Source organism: Diplotaxodon limnothrissa, linkage group LG16 (assembly GCF_057381915.1).
Source record: "Diplotaxodon limnothrissa isolate DT_005_m linkage group LG16, D_limnothrissa_male_GT1.1, whole genome shotgun sequence".
Taxonomy (NCBI): domain Eukaryota; kingdom Metazoa; phylum Chordata; class Actinopteri; order Cichliformes; family Cichlidae; genus Diplotaxodon; species Diplotaxodon limnothrissa.
In genome coordinates, this window is record NC_140611.1 from 16065454 (window position 1) to 16085594 (window position 20141).

A 20141-nucleotide genomic window follows, 5' to 3' on the forward strand; every position below is an offset into this window, starting at 1 on the left:
ACGTGCAGACGCGCATACAGACAGACGCACATGTACATGAACGCACCTGGTGTTTGGCATCGGCGCAATGCAGGGCCTTGGCAAAAAAATTGAGCCCCTTGAAAATTGGCTGCTGTCTCAAAGGCACAGTGTTTTGGCAAATAAGTTTTATTGTGATTGGATGAATATGCCTTTGCCTGACAGCTGTATTAATACAGATTCTACAAAATATTCATAAGCACAGGTGGTTATAAGACCGTGTAGCTCCCTGCCTAACTAAACTCGGCCCGTGCTTCGCAAACATTGTTATGAGAGCAAGGCGATTGATTTTGGATACGGCTCTTGTTTCTTTGCTAGTCCTTACAAAACAAACCGGTGTTTCAGGCCTGTGCCATTGAAGTGGCATTGTTTGTGTTTGCTTTCTAGAGCGCTGGTAGGGGGAAAGACCTGATGTTGGAGGGAAAGGCAAATTTCAGGATAAACTGTCGAAATGCATCAGCGGGATTGACAGAGTTTGAGCAGCTCTGTTTTCGCCACAAGCCTCTTCACGTTAGAGAGAGATACTTGTACAGGGTCAGATTGGAAACATGTGTTGTGTGAGCACCATGGAGAGAATGATCCTCCATCTTATTAGTGGGGAACTTGCAGTACACTACACTGGGGTTTACTAGACACACAAAAGAAAGAGATACAGGAGGAAAAAAAACAAGGCTCTTTTGTCTTTTCTTAATTATTCATGCCCGGGAGGGATGCTCTCTCTCCTTTGTTTCTGTCAGCTGACACATGTACAGGTACGATGGTGCAGGCTGTGTGCATATTTGTGTTACTCTCTGTGTTTTTTGTAACTGTCGAGATGTGCCAGTTAAATGCATGAACATCTCTTTGTCTGTGTGTTTGTGCGTGTCTTATGTGCACATGGGCGACACGGAGCCGGTCCAGCCACATTGGAAGCAGCAGCTTTTCTCCACAGTCCAAATCAAAGTGAGGAAGGAAGCACAATGATGAGCCCAGCAGTTTGAGCTGATGGGCTCTTTAAATCCACCACAGACGACGGCAGCTCTGTGACGACCCTGCCCCACGCTCTAATCGCTTCAAATGAAGTCATGAAGGAAATGCAGCACAGCCAGCCTGAGCTCTCCTGTTTCGCAAGGTGCAGCAGCACTTGTTTGTGCAGAATGTCTGGCAATTAAAAATAATTGGGAAGCAGGTTTGCCCGCGAATCTTCCAAGAGTGCCAGTTATGATCTAATGAAGCTTCATTAGGCATGCTGAAAGCTGAGAGCGCCGTATGACAACGGCAATTAGCCAGGATCATAGGCAAAAAATAATCATTAAAAAATACCTCGGCCAAGATTAGCTTTTCACTTAATGACCAATTCATTAGCTAATTGATTTCTTATTAGTTACAGGCAGAGACGACTGTTTGGGGTACTGGTGCTGGTAATTAACAGCATTTACGCCATTAGTCAATTGCCTAATTTTCCAGGAAAACAACTTTAGAGGGGAGCATAGCTGGAGGCTTAGGGCCATTTGCTTTTTGCTCCTCTGCTGTGTTATCTCTTTAATATGGAGAGGGGAATTGTCTTTCAGCTCAGGGGTTGTTAACAGGCACTAATACCTACTGATTACCCAGTCATATCATGTGACCAAGTGTTTGGTGTCTGAATCCATCTGAGATTGGATAGATAGATGAGAGGATCTGAGGTAGGGAGCGAGAAATCAGAGAGGTGATGTAATTAAAAGGAAAACGATCAGGAAATGCGCTACAAGTTTGTCACATTTTAGATTTCACTTGACACTTTTTAGCGTATCACATCTGCGCTGCTTGCACCTGCAGATTACAGGTATTCCAAATGAAATTAGAGGGGAATTAGATTAATTATTGCTCTCAGCTGGTGAGGTCTTCTGAGGGGTCTTCTTCCTTCCATCAGCCCTGAGTTAAAGCAGATGAAGATGGATGGATGAGTAGTGACAGGTGCTCCCTGCCTACAGCAGCTCACCGAGCTTTCAACTGGCAGCTTATAATGACTGTCTGGAGAGGATATAAACCATTTTACTAACATATGGAACAATATTGAAAATAAAATCTAAAATGGAGCTGCATACCAATGTTTTCACAGATTAGCCAATTACTCCTGCTCTGCCGTCTTAGATTTCCCTGAGTCGGAGTGCATCATGTTGTGACCTTATCGACCGTTTGCAAAGTTGCGCTGTGCCCGTGATCCTCACAGTACCATACATATGACATTTTGCCTGCTTCTGCTAAAAGGAAATTGCGCTTTTTTAAAATTGCTGTCTGTCTCATTCCTCCTTGTCCACCTGCACCTGACTGCATTTAGTTTAGACAGCTCACCTTGCAGGGCTAAAAATTCCTTTTTCCTCACCAGCGGCACCACTTGTCTGCGTGTCCAGCAGATGCCCAAAATGTCAACGCTGAGGCTCGCCAGGATAAGTCAAAAATACTACACGCCAGTCTTAGCTGCTGCAAGTGTCTATATGTCATCTAAAGATGTCAAACAATATTTGAGATGTACAAAAAAGCAGATTCCGGTTTGATTGTAGTTGCTGCGAGTTCTGGCCTCTGTCTCTTTGGAGCGGAGATGATGGATTTAAAAGGATGAGGATGATGGACATGTCTGATAGAAGCGAGGCAGTGATTTGGCCCATCAAAGCCTGCCTTCAGCCAACATACAGCCTGCGGCATGCCGGATCAGTCTAACACTGAACACGCTTGTGCCCTTCTTCTAAACAACAACAATACAACAACAATCTTTATTTATAGAGCACATTTAAAAGCCTTGGGCATACCAAAGTGCTTTACATAAAACAATAAAAGGTTCAAACATTGATAACGGATAAAAAAAAAAAAAAGGAGTTATGTTCATAGATAAAAGCTACCAATAAGAATGACTACAGCACATGGGTAATAGCAAGATAAAAGCTGTACCACCATAATAAAAAACACCAATAGAAAGATAGGAGGGAATTAATACAAGAGGTCAATAGGTCACAGCAACCAAACAAACAAACAAACAAACCAGCAATTAAAAGGTGGAGAAGGCAAGTTTAAAAAGATATGTTTTAAGCTGTGATTTAAAAGAATGAATAGAATCAGATGCCCGGATGCCAATCGGGAGATTGTTCCAAAGCACAGGTGCAACAAGAGCAAACGATCGATCACCTCTAGTCTTAAGTCGAGATCTGGGCTGAGCCAGCAGTAACTGTGACGATGACCTTAAAGCCCTGGCAGGAGCATAAGGGTTTAAAAGGTCCTTAAGGTAGCTGGGTGCAGTGTTGTTAGTAATTTTAAAAGTAAACAACAAAATTTTAAATTGAATACGATATTTGACAGGCAACCAGTGCAGATCGGCAAGGACAGGAGTAATGTGGGCAAACTTGCTGGTTTTAGTTAGAATGCGAGCTGCAGCATTCTGAACTGTCTGTAATCTCTGTAAAAGGGAAGAGTGGAGACCACAATAAAGTGAATTACAATAGTCTAGCCTCGACGTTACAAAGGCGTGGATGAGCTTTTCGAGATCTTTATGCGGGATATAGCGCCTAGCCTTAGAGATAAGACGAAGCTGGTAAAAACTAGATCTGACAACAGCAGACACTTGTTTGTCAAATGAAAAGGAGCTGTCAAATAAGACACCCAGATTCCTGACAGTATCAGAGAGAGAACAACTAAGAAAACCAAAGGCATCCCGGAGTTTGGCACGAAGGGCATTACTACCAAAAATCATAATCTCGGTTTTCTTCTCATTAAGGATAAGAGAATTCGACAACAACCACTTCTTGGCCTCAGACATGCATTCTCGGAGGCTATTCAGAGACAGAGCAAGATCGTCGTTTAGCTCAAAATAGAGCTGGATATCATCTGCATAATAGTGATAAGCAATATGGTATTTCTCAAAGATGGCACTTAAAGGAAGCAAGTATAATGAGAAAAGGGTAGGGCCCAGCACAGATCCCTGGGGGACACCACAGCAAACAGGTACAGCCGAGGAAGAGGATGTAGCCAGATGTACCGTAGAGAGCCGATTGGAGAGATAGGATTTAAACCAATCCAGGGCAGCGCCCTTGATGCCTACAGTGTGCTCAAGTCTCGCTAATAAGATATTATGGTCAACCATGTCAAATGCCGATGATAGATCCAAAAGCACTAAGACTGAGGGGCGTCCGTTGTCAGCCATTAGTAGGAGATCATTGAAAACACGAAGCAATGCTGATTCTGTGCTGTGATGTTGTTTGAAGGCCGATTGAAATTTATCATTTATATTATTCTCATCAAGGTAGGTCTGCAGTTGGAGCAGAACCACCTTCTCAAGTATTTTAGCCAGAAAGGGAAGCTTAGAAATTGGCCTAAAATTGGCAAAATCACTAAGCTCAAGGTTCCTTTTTTTTAGAACAGGTTGGATTATGGCATGCTTGAGAGCTGAAGGTACATAGCCAGAAAGCAAGGAGAAGTTCAATATGGACAATAAACAAGGTCCAATTACACTGAAACAATCCTTAACAATACGGGATGGGAGAGCATCATGTACACAGTTAGTATTGTTCAATTTATCAATTAGACGCTTCAGAGTGGAGAGAGAAACGGGTTCAAATTGATAAAAGGTGGCCGAACAATCAGGAGTAGACATACAATCAGTCACCAGAGGAAGAGTAGATCTAAGGGATAAAACTTTATCTAAAAAATAGTTTGAGAATTTTCCACAAAGACCCGGGGAAGACAGCAGTGGCATAGAGGGACGGGGGTTCACCACAGAGTTAAAAATTTTAAATAGAATTCGTGGATTATCACCATTAGTGGTAATAATTTTAGAGAGAAAAGCCGCTTTAGCCGTTCTGGCAGCAGTTTGGAACTTCGAGCGGCTAATACGTAAAATATCATAAGAAGACTGAAGTCTATCACTCCTCCACTTCCTCTCATCACGCCGACATATACGTCGTAGGGCACGAACAGAATCATTTAACCAGCATTGTGAGAAAGTTCTAGGGCGTTTCATTTTGATGGGTGCAACAATGTTAGGAATCGAGGAACAGGTGGTAAAAAGAGTATTAGTAGAGTTCTCAAGTGTGTGTGGGGAAGAACAATCCAGCATACTAAATGGGGAGTTAACAAAAGACGTAATAAAGTTGACCACAGTATTGGCATTAATAGTGCGCGTAGGATAAAGAGGAGAGTTTAGGTATTGACCAGTATCACCCAGGTCTACATCGAAGATGACCGGGGAATGATCAGAGAGACCAGTATTCCTGATTTCCTTAATGCAAATGTCCACATTGAATGAAAAAACCAAATCAAGGGTGTGGCCTTGAACATGGGTAGGCTCATTCACCCACTGAATAAGATTAAAAGAATCAGTCAGCACAAGAAAGTCTTTAGCCAATTGGTCATTCATACAGCAGACATGAATGTTAAAATCTCCAGAGACAATAACAGAATCATATTTAAAAAGAACGGATCCCAAAAAATCAGCAAATTCAGAGATAAACATCTTATGATATTTAGGCGGACGATAGACCACGACACACAAAGTGATCCGAGAGCCCGTCAGTTCCAATAGCTGAACTTCAAAACTGGAATAGGTTGGAGAGGATAGCAGCCATTTGGCATTGTGCAGCTAGTTTTAGTGTAGGTGGTTAACCGGGGATTTATGTCTTTATGTGTACATGCATACCCCTGTCAGAAAGGAAGCTCAGAGTATATGTACGTGAAACTGAACAACCTCTACTTACAGTCCTTATAAGTAGAGGGCACTCGTGTTTGATCACATGCCTTTAGAGAGAAAAACAGGCTACTTCCTCTTCATGTGTCACATCCTAATCTCTGGCATCTGTTCTTCATTCGTGTCTTCTCCCCCGCTCTACCTCTCTGTTTTCCCGGGTAGACCTCTTCTCTGTGTTTTCCTCACCTTGTTTTCTTATCTCTAAATCTCCCCTCAAATCCACCAGCGACCCTTCTGTCTCTCCGCCGTCTCCTCTGTCTGTGTCAGGTCTTTGGCTCTGTTAATTAATTCTAATGAAGTCATCTATCAAGGACTCTTCTTTCCTCAGCACCACAACATAAATCACCCCGTGTAAAAGATGCTATCCCTCTTTCTCCTTCTCTTTTGCTCCCTGCACTACAAGCAGAAAAGAACTCTCTCTCTCTGCAGATCAGGCTTTAATTGTGTGATTGAGAAAGTGTAGCATCACTCCATTAAAGCCAGTCTGCCTCAAATGGCTTCTCTCCGGCTGACACCAGAGGGACCTCTTATAGCCTGCTGTGGTGAGACACGCACATACATACACAAAGCAAGCGACTTAAAACAGACACTTATTGTAAATGGGCCTCATTGGTCTCTGAAGACGTTGTTAACATGTCTGTGGGATGGTCCCCCTGCCAAGAGGGAACTTGATCCATCTCCACATTTACAAAATTAATTTTTATTACAAGCTGTGACTGACTAACACTGCCCAAATTGGGATTTATTTGCTTCCACCACACACAATAGTAATTTCAAATGGACAGCACTGAAAGAACTGACTGCTGCGTTGGTAGTTGTTACATATTTTCTTTCTTCTTCTTCTTTTCTACTAAACGAACAATAAAAATTACAACATTTTCTTCTTATCGTCTCAGGTCACCACGCTGTGTCCCCTCCAAAGACGCTGATGCAAACCCGATGTAAGAAAATGCACACGGAAAGCCCAGACATGTCTAAATAATGTATAAATGATACATCTTGTTAGCCTTGACTCACAGGTTCAGTTGTGTTCTTGTGCACCAAATGATCAATGTCCTCCTATTATCCTCATGCACTCTTTCCAGTTCCATTCCCAATTCTCCCCGCCTCTCCCCGGGTCTTTCATGTTGCCCTCTGGGAGCAAAACAAAACATGGTTTTCTACTGCAAATAAGGAGCTAAAACACCATGTGATCAGTCATGAATCATTTGAACGCTATTGATTTGTATAAATTGTTGCATTTCCCCAGAGCCTTTGACCATAAGGATAACCGCATCTCTATAGGTACTGCATAGAGGAAAAATGGTCTTTTTATACCTATAAAGAAAGAAGTCAGTTTTAAGAAGCTGGCAGTAATTAAAGAGTAGATTCAAGAGTAAACAAGCTTGTAAGCGAGCAAGAAATATGTGTTTGATTTTCAAGCATTGTCAGTGGATTACTGTGTTTTCCCTGCAAATCTGTGCTGTATTTAAGGGTATAATATCAATTTCATGCCTTTTTTTCCCTTCCCCACTAAACTAGAGGCCTCAGTGCCCTGTGGGTAGATAGCTGTTAGAGAATACACAAGGAAAAATAACAATCCGAAAAGGAGAACCAACATATTCCCAAAACATCCCACTTGAGTATGAGCTAATCTTTAGCACATTGTGGTATTTTCATGTTGAATTTTTTTTTCTTTTTCTATTTTTTTTTTTTTTTTTTTGCCCCGAAAGCCTCATTTAGATGGCAGACAAGGCTTTTGAACACAGAACAGCCTGTAGTCTCTGTGGACTGCTGCAGCACTGCAAAAGGACCTAAATGAAGGCACCAGACAATGTAACAACCGTGAGATCCCGGCACTCGCAGACAGGCCAGAGAAGTCTAATAAACACACACACAATCACTGTCATTAACACGACTGTGAGTTCAAATCTTCTTTGTCCTCACAGGACACGTTTAAATTTCTCGTATTGGGGAAGAATCCAATTTTCTGTTTCTGTGCAGGATCGCATCTATACAGCAGCTCTGCATTGTTGAATCAGATTGAAGTAAACCACCTTATTGAATTTTTTCCTTTTTTGCTGTTACTCTGTCCCTGTAGAACCAGATGATGATATTTGGAGTTAAGTGCATTTCTACAAAAAAAGGCTTTATGTTCATGGAAATTATATTAGAAGCCAGAGGTGTAGTAGTTGCTTTTTAAGTTAAAATTTTTAAAAGTCACTGTATCGTCTTGGGACAATCACAGCTGTCACATATCGTGGCTTTACTGGAGCGGTGTGCGAAGAAAAGAGGATGGACGCATGTTAACACACAGCTTTTATCGTCTTTCTTTCTGTTTTTCAATCTCACTGTTACGCACAAATATACAAGTAAGCAACGAAATAATATAAGTCCTTTTGTTCAGTTTAGGCAGTTGAAATATTTCATAAATGACTCTTCTCATGAGTGAAAACATTTTTGGCAAACTTACAGGACGTGAGATTTGCATTTAGGCTCTACCCCCCCTTCACACACGAGGGATTAGTTTGGCAGAGGCAGCAGGTTGAAGCAGTGCTGTGGCATTTTGCTGGAGGTGAGACTTGTGTCCAGGCAGACTCTGCTCTGACCCTCTCAGTATTCCCTACTCCTCCTCTGTCAAAAGTGAGTATTGACAGCCCAGAGGGATTAGACTCCTCACACATGCTTCACAGAGCTCCAAATCGGTTCACTTCTAATATTTAAACGATGGCCAGATGTGTAAATTTGAACTGTGATCAATGGGGGCAACACAATCCTGTTTTGCTCATTGCTTCGCATTGCTACAGTATTTCCCCACCTTATCACCCTCTCTTCCAGCCCCTTTCTCTTCCTCTCTGTCTCTCTGTCTCTGCTCTGCACCAGCCAGCACAGACTCATTTAAGTCTGCTGATGTCTTGATAATGTTCCAAAGCCTTCACATGCAGGTAGAGAAGGAATTCCTCAGCTCCCTGATCAGGACATTATTAGATTTATAGACATTGTTAATTTATAATAGCAACACTGACGTGTATATAAATGTCATTAAAATGAAAATAGTAATAAAATGTGATCATATTAATGTTATGGGATAAATAGCTAATGATCAAATGTAAATGCAAATGTATATACAAAGTGGCATTAATAACATCAAATAAAATAAAACGTTATTCTTATACATGTATGCTTTAGAAAAAAGAAATACAAAAAAGTACAAATTTTAAATTAATTAAATAAAATAAATAATTAAATTACTGTGTAATAATAATAATAATAATAATAATAATAATAATAATTAGTAGCTTTTATTTGTCTCCGCTAAAATAACGATTCCTGAACCGATAATAATTAAGTTATTGGATAGTTAAAAATAAAATAAAATACGTGTTTTCCTCCGTGAAGCAGGAAAGGAGGGGGTGTTTGAATCGTGGGGAATGAACGGCAAGTGTAGTTATGATTGAGGCCCCTTTAAGAGGTTTTTTTTTGGCCACTAAACTGTAGCGACACCAGCGTTGGTGCGTAAAGAGCATCCCTCCTGGATTTCTTCTGATATTCCTCCAGGCTGCTGCTGATTGGCCGACACATGGCTCATGTCTGTCAGATTACATGCAGAAACATTTCTGTGCAATAAATATTTAGAGAAAGTGGAGCTAAGAAATGTGCCTTTGCTTCGGTTATTGTTTATTCAGCAGAAACAATGAAGTGGCATAAAAACGTGGTAAAACATTAAGCAGATACACGAGAACACGCTGCTATAAGTTGTCTTATTTTAATTGGGCGCCGTGCTCGTCATTCATATTAAACAGGCGCTGCCTATAGGCCCTCTGGCAATATGTTTTCCTTTATCATTCTGGGAAAATGTTTTGGCGTGTTTTTTTTGTCTCACTGAGAGAATGTTGCATAGGTATAGGTGTGACTACACCATCCAACAATACTTTTTCAAAAATCATCTGTGGTAGCAAAATACTATATTTCTAAAAACTGGTTTATTGTGTCTGACTTTTTTTTAGTTTTTGCATGCAAATCCAATCTCAAATCCAACACAAATATCCTTTAAAGGACAAAATAAAGAAATAAAAATAAAAAGTGTATTTAAAAAAAACCTCAAAGTTAGATGGAGCGCAGGAGTTGTGCGTAGAAGTTCAATATCGCCTTTAATTCCGTTTTATAAAACCCCATTGGTGTTTTATTTCGTTACAGACACGTGCGTCTTTTGTAAACCCCGCTTTATTGTGGGATGATATCGAGGCACACGACTGGGAGCGCAGATTTACGTCTTAAAGAGGATTTAGGTCTATTAACAACAAAAGGCGCAGTTCATGGAACATGGGAGAGACCGCGACTTGTGCGTCAGCCGCAGTGATGTGAAGCGGGCTTACTGATAAATGGAGAGACATCAAACCGAGTCATTACAGGGCTGAGATATGAGACTTTCACAGTGGCGGGCCGCTCAGGGCGGCAGACCCAGGGGATCGCACTCTTCTCTCGGCCTTTTTGTGTTTGTGTGCTGGACTGATGAACGACTTAGATAACGTTAAGCCATTATGGGCTCACTTATTCCCATGAAAAAGAGGGCACATTTTTTCACTGCTGATATCTATTGATTTCTATTCCCTATTTGTAAACGGAAACCGCGAAGGATTCCAGTTGAATACTCAAAAGAGACCCGAATTTAGAGCACCAAAATATTAATTACACCATTATCCGATAATTATGCATCTGTTGCTTTTATATGCGGCTACTTTCCGATGTTTTGCTGTATGCATTTATATGATATGCACTTATCTGCAGTAGGCAGTGGAAAATAACTTCAGAACTCCAATCAAATAAATTTTGGCTGCACTTGTTTTTGAGGAAAATAAATGTTTGGAGGAGGGGGTCACTTGTTTTTTTTCAGACATTACTTAGGCATTATTAATATCTATTGTAATTTTCACTGGCTCAGCGTTAGTACCCGTTCATTGTGAAGCAAGTCCTCATATTTTCAGTTCACTCGCAACTTTATAATGCTGATCGTTGCCTCCGTGCCTTTTGCTCTCAGGAATCTTGTGTGCTAATTCCAGTTCAGACAAGTCCAGAAAGCATGTAAACCAGAAGCTATTGGTGACTCATGCGCACATAAAGGTTCAAACACATTTGTCAACAAATGACAAAGGAAATCAAAGCGAAATTCCACAAACCCCGCATTTCTATCTCCTAATCGCGTTAATTAAATTTTCGCCGAATTAATTAGACACAACAGCCATATACAGCCTCCTCACAGGAGTGAGCCACCATAGGCATTTTAATGACCCCGTAATTCAATTAACCGCCTCCATCAGTTCCATCATTGATTTGTGGAAGAAGAAGAAGAAGAAGAAGTAGAAGAAGAAGAAGAAGAAGAAGAAGGGAAAAAAAAGCTGCTGAAAGTTGAATTCTGCAAAGTCGAGCCGGCCTGTAATTGCTCGAGACACAGAGATCCGAGGGAAGAAGGGGTGGGGGCGCTGGGCTGAGGTGGCCGTGTATAAATAGTGTGCTCTCAAATACACAGTCACAACAGCAGGAGTGATCTCACCTCCTCTCCACCCCTTCTATCTATCGCTGCTGCCAGCCTCCTAAAAGAGCGTATCCGTGAGCTGTACACTGGTATATAGAGACGGTATATGCTGAGAATTCACGGTGGATTTCCCTGAGCAGGAGCACTACTGAGCGACAGAGCTGACCATGGAAGAACTTACGGCATTCGTGTCGAAATCGTTCGATCAGAAAACCAAGGAGAGCAGCAAAGAGAGTATCACGTACAGGGAAGTTTTGGAGAGCGGCTTGACAAGGGCGAGGGAGCTGGGCAGCCCGGAGACAAACCTGCAGGACATTACGGAGAGCAACCACTGCCCGGTGCATCTGTTCAAGGACCACGTCGAGCTGGAGAAGGAGAAACTGAAGGACTTTAATGTTACGAGGGCGACAGAGGGTAAGGTTTTCACTTTAATTGTGAGAAATGCTCCCGCGTGATGTCGGGGAAAATGTCTCAAGTTCGGCTGTCTGGTGTGTCCGGAGCGAAGCATTTTTCTTGTTGTTGTTTTAATTATTATAATTTTACAAAATCTACGCGCATAAAAAAAGAGTTGAATTTACGTAACCGCGTTTAGTCAATGTAGTTCCCCAAAGTTAACGCATTAATCTGTTATTGCAATGATAATTTTACAAAGCAGGAGGCGGGCCCTTCGCCAGACCATCGCTTTAACTGTTTAATGATAGTTTGCAAACGAAAGGAAAGAAAAAATACAGCAAGATTTGTTCTGTAGAATATAATCGTATTAAATGTCTAATGTTTAATAATGATTTTAGCTTTATTTGGACTATATGTCATCATTTTATGCCGGTATTAAACTATCCGGCAACAACCTACTTTAAGTCAGCACTGCAGTGTATTTTCTTTTGCCTTTATTAGTAAATTATGTATTCTTGTACATTCTAGCAGGCGTTGTTTAAAAGCTTAAATATAATGTAATTATGATGCAGTGTATAAACCCATAGCCTGCAGGACTGCCGATTGCCACGCTACCTTAGACTGCACACTCTAGAGTAGCAATAAATCTTTTTATTTTTTCAGTTGCAAAATCGTGTGTAAGCTGAAAACATAAATAGATCTACCTTTTAAAAATCACTTTATTCATTTCCAGTCTGTGAAGTAGCATACAGCAGGAGCACAGGCCTCCTTTCACTCAGCAGTCACAAATGTGCAGTGGGCAGAAAACTATGATTTAGTGGATTTGTTTCTATATTTATCCTGTAAGAAGAGTTTAAAAAAATGGAGTCAGCACTATGGGGCAATAATCAGCCCTATAACTTAAATTAAATCTGTCTTTTTTAACATAAACTGATCGGATTTTATTTAAGTTAAAATGACTTTCATTTGAGAGAAAAAAAGCAGTTCGGCGTCAGCAAAGTACAAACAGTAAAATGAGACAGAAAAGGCCATTAATTGCAGCAGTTGTCAGCTGTGTTGCTAAAATTAACACTGATAACACTTAATAGCTGCTTATATAGGCTGTTCTATTTTTATTAGGCTATAGTGTACTGTCAGCCACGCAGCGTAATGGTGTGATTAAATAAAAAAATCTGTTGGCTGATGATTTTTATGGATATCCTAAAGGTCTGTTTTATGGAGGTGAGTAATTAGGCCTAAATCTTCTCCGTTTAGCCGGGACTTATTTCTCTGCTCTTTAAATCGCTTATACCCTTATTAGGCTTCCATATTGACTGATTTACTTCCATTACGGCACTGACATTACACGCTGACTTATGGAGGCTGGAAATGCAGCCACGGGCCTCTCTATTGAAGAACTAAGCTGTGTAATGTGTGTGTGTGTGTGTGTGTTGCTGTCAAAGTGCCAGGCCTAAGGCCCCCTGTCAGGGCCCAGTGTTGACTATATGGGGGGGAACCCTTAATGCGCACTTGTGATATGTGTGTTTTGAGCTTGGAATGTGTGCATGTGTGAATTTTAAACGCATCTTCTCCTTTAAAAAACAATAATAATAATTGTTTCCTTCCCCCACCACCCGTGGGCCGTTTAACAGGGATATATGAGTGTAAGGAGAAAAAGGAGGACGTGAAGTCCGAGGATGAAGATCCACAGGGCAAACTGAAGCAGCGGAGGAGTCGCACTAACTTCACCCTGGAGCAGCTCAACGAGCTGGAGCGGCTCTTCGACGAGACGCATTACCCGGACGCCTTCATGAGAGAGGAGCTGAGCCAGAGGCTGGGACTGTCCGAGGCCAGAGTGCAGGTGAGGATTTCCCACATAAGTTACTCACTTTCTTCACTCTCGTGTCTGTGATGCAGAGCGGAAATCGTGCTGTTGCTGCTGCTGTGTGAGGAGCGGCCAAGAAGCTTTGCTGTCTGTCTGTCTGTCTGTCTGTCTGACGGCTGTAGTGTGAAAATATTTCTGCTGTTGTTAAGCAACACTTGTAAGCTCGCGTGTGTGTGTGGGTGATTTGTTAAGTGGCATCACTGCTTTGTGGGAAATATGTTAGTGATCTAGCCAGCCCTTAATTTGTTCTATAAGGAAACCCCACTGTAATTAACCGAAAATATAAGAAAATATATTTTTAGCTTTTGAGGTGGAAAACCGGACCATGTGGATCCATCGTGAAATAATTTTGCTATAAAACACGCATATTGCTATAAAAACTTGAAAATATATTATAAAACTGTGCAGTCATTTTGGAGCCTTTAAATAAACCTTTTCTGTTGTGTTTGCTCGCACACTGAGCACGTTTAAAATCCTTTGAAATGACTCGAAATACGCAAGACTGCGTGTGAGCCACGTGAAAAAACGACTTTTAAAAAAAATTTCTGGTTTCTTTTGGAACATAAACAGGTCGCATCGTGTGTCCTGAAACATACAAGTAAATAAATAAATAAAAAACAGAAGAATAAAAAGCTAGGAGCTCATTAGTTTAGTGACAGGTTGACCACTTGACAAATAAATGATCCAGCTTGTTAGTGAAAAAGCTCCACGTCTGAAATATTGCTGTAATATTCCTATGGGGAGGTTTGTAAAGCCCCGTCTAGCTTTCTCTGTGGTGTCCTAATATTCCTACAGGGAGACGGTTTCACTGCGACATTTATAAATGTTAGAAACATGACTGCACAATTGCCGCAGATTTGACTATTTAAAAAAAATATTTATTTAGGAAAATATCAAATGTAGAGGGTTCACCATGCCCTCTTAACAAGGATGACAAATAACTATTTTTTAAAAGTGTGTGTTTAATGAAAGATTCACGTACAGTAGCAGTAAATCAGTTGTAAACCGTCCAGGATGGATAGCCTCAGAGCCAGCTGAACTTGCAGCGGTAGGCCTGTGGAGCCTTGTGCCTCCGATCCGAGCATCCTTGCGGGTAGAAAAAAAGAAGAAAGAAATCCAGCCAGTGATTAAAATGAATGAAGAGCCTGAATGGCTGCTTCAGGGGACGCGCTCTTATGTCAACTCGTATCGCTCCTCATTTTCTTTGTAATATCTGCCATTGGCTTGATGTAGTGTCCCCATAAAAACAGATTAGAAATAATTCAATTCTGGGCCAACTCTGCTGCTGTTCAGCTATATCTAATCGGATGAATAAGCCGCATCATAGAGCTTTATAAGCCACCGACTACCTTTTTTCCTGAGCGGACTTAGTTGACAGCAGTACACTGCGATTATCGCTAATAAAGTGCGTGCATTAAAATTTTTTATGGAGGAAATATGACTGATAAAGACCGAGTCTGCGTGTGTGTGTGTTTTATGTTATCAAATAGACACTCGGAACCTACCGATGTTCTCTTTTGGGGGAAAAAAGATGAAGGAAAAAAAAAAATGAAGCATTTTCAGGCTGTCTTTTGGGGGGGTGCGCACTGGCACATGTTTTCTCCAGATTTAGTGAGAGCGAATTGCAGCAGGGCTGTTACAGGCTGTGAACCTGCGCTCCGAGCAGCTGTCAATGAATCTAATTGAAAGTTATGAGAGCTTGGTGAGGAGCAGGCAGTAATTCGGTTAGGACTAATATCTTTGGGTTTCTGGCGCGCTGCTAAATTAAATGTCATTATTCACTGTCTCTAATAAAAAATCAAAAAGGAAATGAGATTAGGGTATTTGTGAAGCGCATCATTGAGTGGCCCTTAATGAAGAAATAACTGTCTGAACCAGTGTAGTTCACTTTGCTTAACATACTGGCACGTAATTGGAATTGATCTCGGGCCCGTCTAATATTAGCCTTGATTTATCTGAGGGATTACTGTGCGTCTATGCAAAATCACCTGGGATTTTCATAAACACCTTTCCTACCATCATTTACCGCTGTAGAGCTAATAACTCACGGCGTAAACAATCGCAAACAATAACGACAATGTGCAGTGTTTAGCTTCAGGCCTACACCACGATGATGATGACAATAATAATAATAATGATAATAATAATAATAACAATAATAATAATTATGTACTCTACGTGGACAGGATTTATAGACATTGATAATGCATTGACAGGAAAATCTCACTGCTGTGGTTTTATTGTAAAAACTATATTTGGATGATATTTTGTGAAGCTGAGAGCGAGACATTTGTTTTCCTCGTAATTTTCGCCTCGTTGTTATCTCCTGCTCTCTCGCCTCGGTCCCTAATGGACGCTTTATCGACTTCCCCTGTTATTGCAGTCCCATCGACATGATGTTGCACGTCGCTCCCCCGCAGCTTAAAAACGGCGTCACGGCACCCCGAGTCGTCAGCAACATCATCAGTCGGCGCCCTTTGTGGTCCGCCACCGGTCGCTAATTTTCGCATCTGTAAACGATAATCATCGCGGGGGTCGAAGGGGAGGGGAGATAATGTTATTCAACGAGGCAAATTAAGTTGATGGTGATTAACAATAGGCCCGCAGCCTGCAGCTTCAAAGGCAGTCAGCAAATTGGAAGGTAGTTAATGACATTTATTTATTTATTTGAAGGATCACAGTATCCTTGTAAAATTGCTACACTTTTTCTTACAACCCTACTAGAACTTTGTTTAAGTTACAGTGACTTTAAGTGGCTGTAGCTTAGGAGATAGAGGAGGTCATCGGAAGATTGGTGGTTCGATCCCCATTTGCCAAATATCCTTGGGCAAGATACTAACCCCATGTTGCTCTGTGTGCATGTTAGACAGAGCAAAGAAAAAAGTGCTTGTATGAATGAAGCAGTTGTGTAAAGCGCTTTGAGTAGAAAAGCGCTATATAAGAACCAGTCCATTTAGCTCAGTTTTAAAAGTATGTTTTTTAATCTATAAATTAGTTTAGTCTCATTTACAGTCTAATATTTTTTCCTCTTTGAAAATTATTACAATTCGTATTTATTTGTGAACACACTTGACTTAGGTTTTATTTGCTTGCGTGTGTTGGATTTCCCCTGTTTTTATTTGCCTGGTTCCAAAAAAATAAATACATTTGTCCATTTATGAAAATCTAATTTCACTATTTAAATATGACAACAAATAGGATAGAAACTGTTTGCATCTATTCTAATCAGTTCTTTTCTCTTTCGATTGCAGGTTTGGTTTCAGAACAGGAGAGCAAAGTGTCGAAAACAAGAAAACCAGATGCACAAAGGTGAATGCAATTTGCTCCCTTTATTTTGGCCTCTTAATATTATTATTAGTGAATTTATTACTGATTACATTTTGACACAGTTTCACCATTTTTATGACTGCATGTGAAAAAAAAAGTTGTGACCTCCTCATCTCACATAACAACAACTGTCTGGCTGTCTGACAGACATCTTTCCCTTCTCTCCAGGTGTTATTCTGGGCAGCGGCAGTCCCCTTGACGCATGCAGAGTAGCACCCTATGTCAATATGGGCGCCCTCCGGATGCCCTTCCAACAGGTAGGCCATGTTTTCATATTTGCGGTAATTGACAAAGCTTGAAAAATCTAAAAATAATCCAGAAACCAAAATAATCTTAAATGTAAAAAAGGAAAATAAATAATCCAGTGGTGACAAGTAATGCGTCATCTCTAAAAAACCCCATCAAATAAATGTAAAAGTTGAGACTGGACTGTTTTGCGCTTGGATATGCGGTGGAATTGGTGTCAGAGTGGGCCTTCTATATTTGTGCTTCCACATGCATGTATATAAGCCATGTGCAGCTATTAGACTGAAGTGATGAAAGAGTGCATACGTGGAGAGGGGAGTGAAAGGGTGGGGGTGTTGAGACCTCAGTGCACCTTTCACCTTCTGGCTGTGGGGAGAAGGTTGGACCGTACAGGGAGAGGAAAGGTGGGCAGACATTTGATCTGCTGCTGTCTGCTTCTACGTCCCGGTTGCTGTGTTGTCTGCTTGACCCTGGCTAAAAGCAACGGCCTAATTAAGCCAACAGTGCGGCGGGCGTGAGCACATAAAAGAGATGATGAAAGCGGGGAATGAAGTGGGCTCTGATGGATATTGGCGTTGAGCTGCACTGGCAGGGGTGGAGGATTGAGGCCTGCATACTGAGAGAGAGGCACGTTGCACGAGGTTGAAACAGGCACAAGGCATGCATGGACTCAGATATTACAACGCTGCATATGCATGGGAAATGAGGAGATGGCTAGCGGCTGGTGGATGGGTAAGGTCGTGACCTCTTGTCAACAAAAAAGTAAAGACTTGTGTCTTTTAAAGCAATGCAAAGTTTGTGTGTGTGCCGGGCCAAAAGCACACAATCACTCTGAACCCACGTCACCTGTTCCATTTTCAGAGACAGATTAATTTCTGCCATAACCCACAAAATCAAGTTTCATAACTGTGATTTGTTTTTCCAGTGGTCCTTCTGCATTGTGTAACCAATCGCGTTCGCACTATACAATTGGAAATTATCAGTCACGGCTGCAGTTTGTTCCCCGATTCTTTCGGTGAACGCGATACGTGGAAAAATTTGTTGTTTTGCAGAAGGTTTTGTTCGGATGCCACTGCAGCGCTTAGCAACTACAAACTCGCGGGTACAAATTAATTTTCCCTTTCGTTTAACAACTTCGATTTAAATCTCCCTTTTTGCATTTTTATACTAAAATACAACTAAAAATAATATTTAGTCAAGTTAAAACTTTGACTTTCTATCGTGCTATTTTGGTTGGAGAAGAAAGCTAGAAATACTTGAGTTTTCCCACTTCTTCCTGTGGTGTTTGAAACACATGAGACACGGCAACAGGCTCAGCTCTCTCCCTCTGAAGTAAGCGGATGCTTAATTTTCACCTACTTCTTATAAAATAATTGCCAAGAATGTGAAAACTGATATCCTATGCTCCTTATGGTTTCTTTTTCTTTTTTTTCTCCCCTTGACTCAGGAATATGTCTGGATAAATATTTATAACTCCAAATATGTGAATATCTTTTCAGTGCAAAATAGTTTATTTATGCAATTGAATACATAATCAGGATAACAAGACTGCGTATTTCCAAGGGTATACCATAGTCCTCAGTCTGAATTAAACAAATCTGTTCTGGGTCCTAGAAAGACTTTGATTCTAGGCGATTAAATTGGATGTGGTGTCTGAGAGCAATGTATGATTCATTAACATTTAGAATAGCTGACATGAAGAAAGGGCTAAAGCGCAGAGTGCAGCCCTTAACTATTTTCATAGAAAACACACTGTAAGCAACAGCTTTGAGGGGGTAACATTTGAGGGGGAATTTAATAGTGTCAGACTGTGAAACCTAAATCCTCTCTGCGCGCACACACACACACACACACACACACACTTGTCCTGAGGGGCTCATTCTGACTTTACGTTTTCACTGTTCGGCAGGTCCAAGCACAGCTCCAGTTGGAAGGGGTCACCCACTCCGCCCACTCCCACCCTCACCTGCACCCTCACCTGGCCGCTCACGCGCCCTACCTGATGTTCCCGCCCCCTCCTTTCGGACTACCAATCGCATCTCTGGCCGACTCGGCCTCGGCGGCGGCGGCGGTGGCAGCAGCCGCCAAAAGCAACAGCAAGAACTCGAGCATCGCCGACCTGCGACTCAAGGCAAGAAAACACACCGAGGCTCTGGGACTCTGACCCCACCGGGCTGCCCCTCCGCTCGCCTGATGCCCATAATCGCCTCTCACACAAGACTGAGCCTGTGAAAGGGCCGTGACACTCACAGCTAAAACTAAAATAAACAAAAACACTGAGTGAGAATGAAAGAGAGGAACACATAACAGAGAGGGGGAGAGAGAGAGTGGGTGTGAGAGAGAAAGGGGGAGAACAGTGGAGGAAGAAAATAAAAAAAGAAAAGAAAAGGAGGAGGGGAGCGAGAAAATTGTCACAAAACCAGCTGCCAAAACAAACCACTTGTAGAGAACGGTAATTAAATACCAATGAAATCACCTTTTACTTTTCGCCCAACAGGCAGGACTTCTGCGGGGCCAGTGGCTCAGTCCACTCCAGGCACAGATCACATCCCAAGGACCGTACAAACACATGTGGATGTCTGTCTGAGGGCCAGGCCCGGGGCCCGTCAGACCAGAAGATGTTAGAACAAAGCAAACTGGCAGGCAGCAGCAGGGCCAAAAGCAGAGCCTCGCTGACGCTGGCTGACGCCATGTTGACAATGCAAAGGGTTAAACTTGTGTGTGTGTGTGGGGGGGAAACAGACCCAAACATCACCCCACCGAGGTATTGGAACGGCTCTCACCTTCACCCGCCTCCCCAATCCCCCCTCCCTCCCCTCGTGCCCCGCTCCTCACTAGAGAAACGAAAGAAGAAAACATTTAAAGAACAAAAAAAGGCCATATTTGTCTCCAACCACTGTGTTCCCTGCTGCTGCCAAGTGCATGAGCTCTAATGGAGGACCGTTACTGGGACTGGTTTCCATCCGCACCTGACATTAACACTCGACAGCTGTTTTAAACACTGCCATCCAACATGCTCCCCCCGACACCTTCAAAGTCAAAGGCCTCCATTAGAGCCTGATACCCTTCTTCTGATGGACTTATGCTCT

At 41.9% G+C, this 20141-nt stretch overlaps 1 protein-coding gene across 3 annotated transcripts; it reads left to right on the forward strand.

The window, feature by feature from the left end:
• The first annotated feature begins 11389 nt into the window (after positions 1–11389).
• shox (shox homeobox) lies at positions 11390–19639 on the forward strand. Of its 3 annotated transcripts, XM_085374693.1 has the most exons (6): positions 11390–11636; positions 13247–13455; positions 16731–16788; positions 16954–17063; positions 18962–19183; positions 19550–19639. In XM_085374693.1, the coding sequence occupies exons 1-6, from the start codon at positions 11390–11392 to the stop codon at positions 19637–19639; spliced, it is 936 nt and encodes a 311-aa protein (XP_085230819.1). The 3 variants fall into 3 exon arrangements, with proteins under 3 accessions (XP_085230819.1, XP_085230820.1, XP_085230821.1); XM_085374694.1 differs by lacking the exon at positions 19550–19639 and having other exon boundaries at positions 16975–17087; positions 18962–19216; XM_085374695.1 differs by lacking the exon at positions 19550–19639 and having other exon boundaries at positions 16975–17063; positions 18962–19216.
• The last annotated feature ends 502 nt before the right edge of the window (positions 19640–20141 follow it).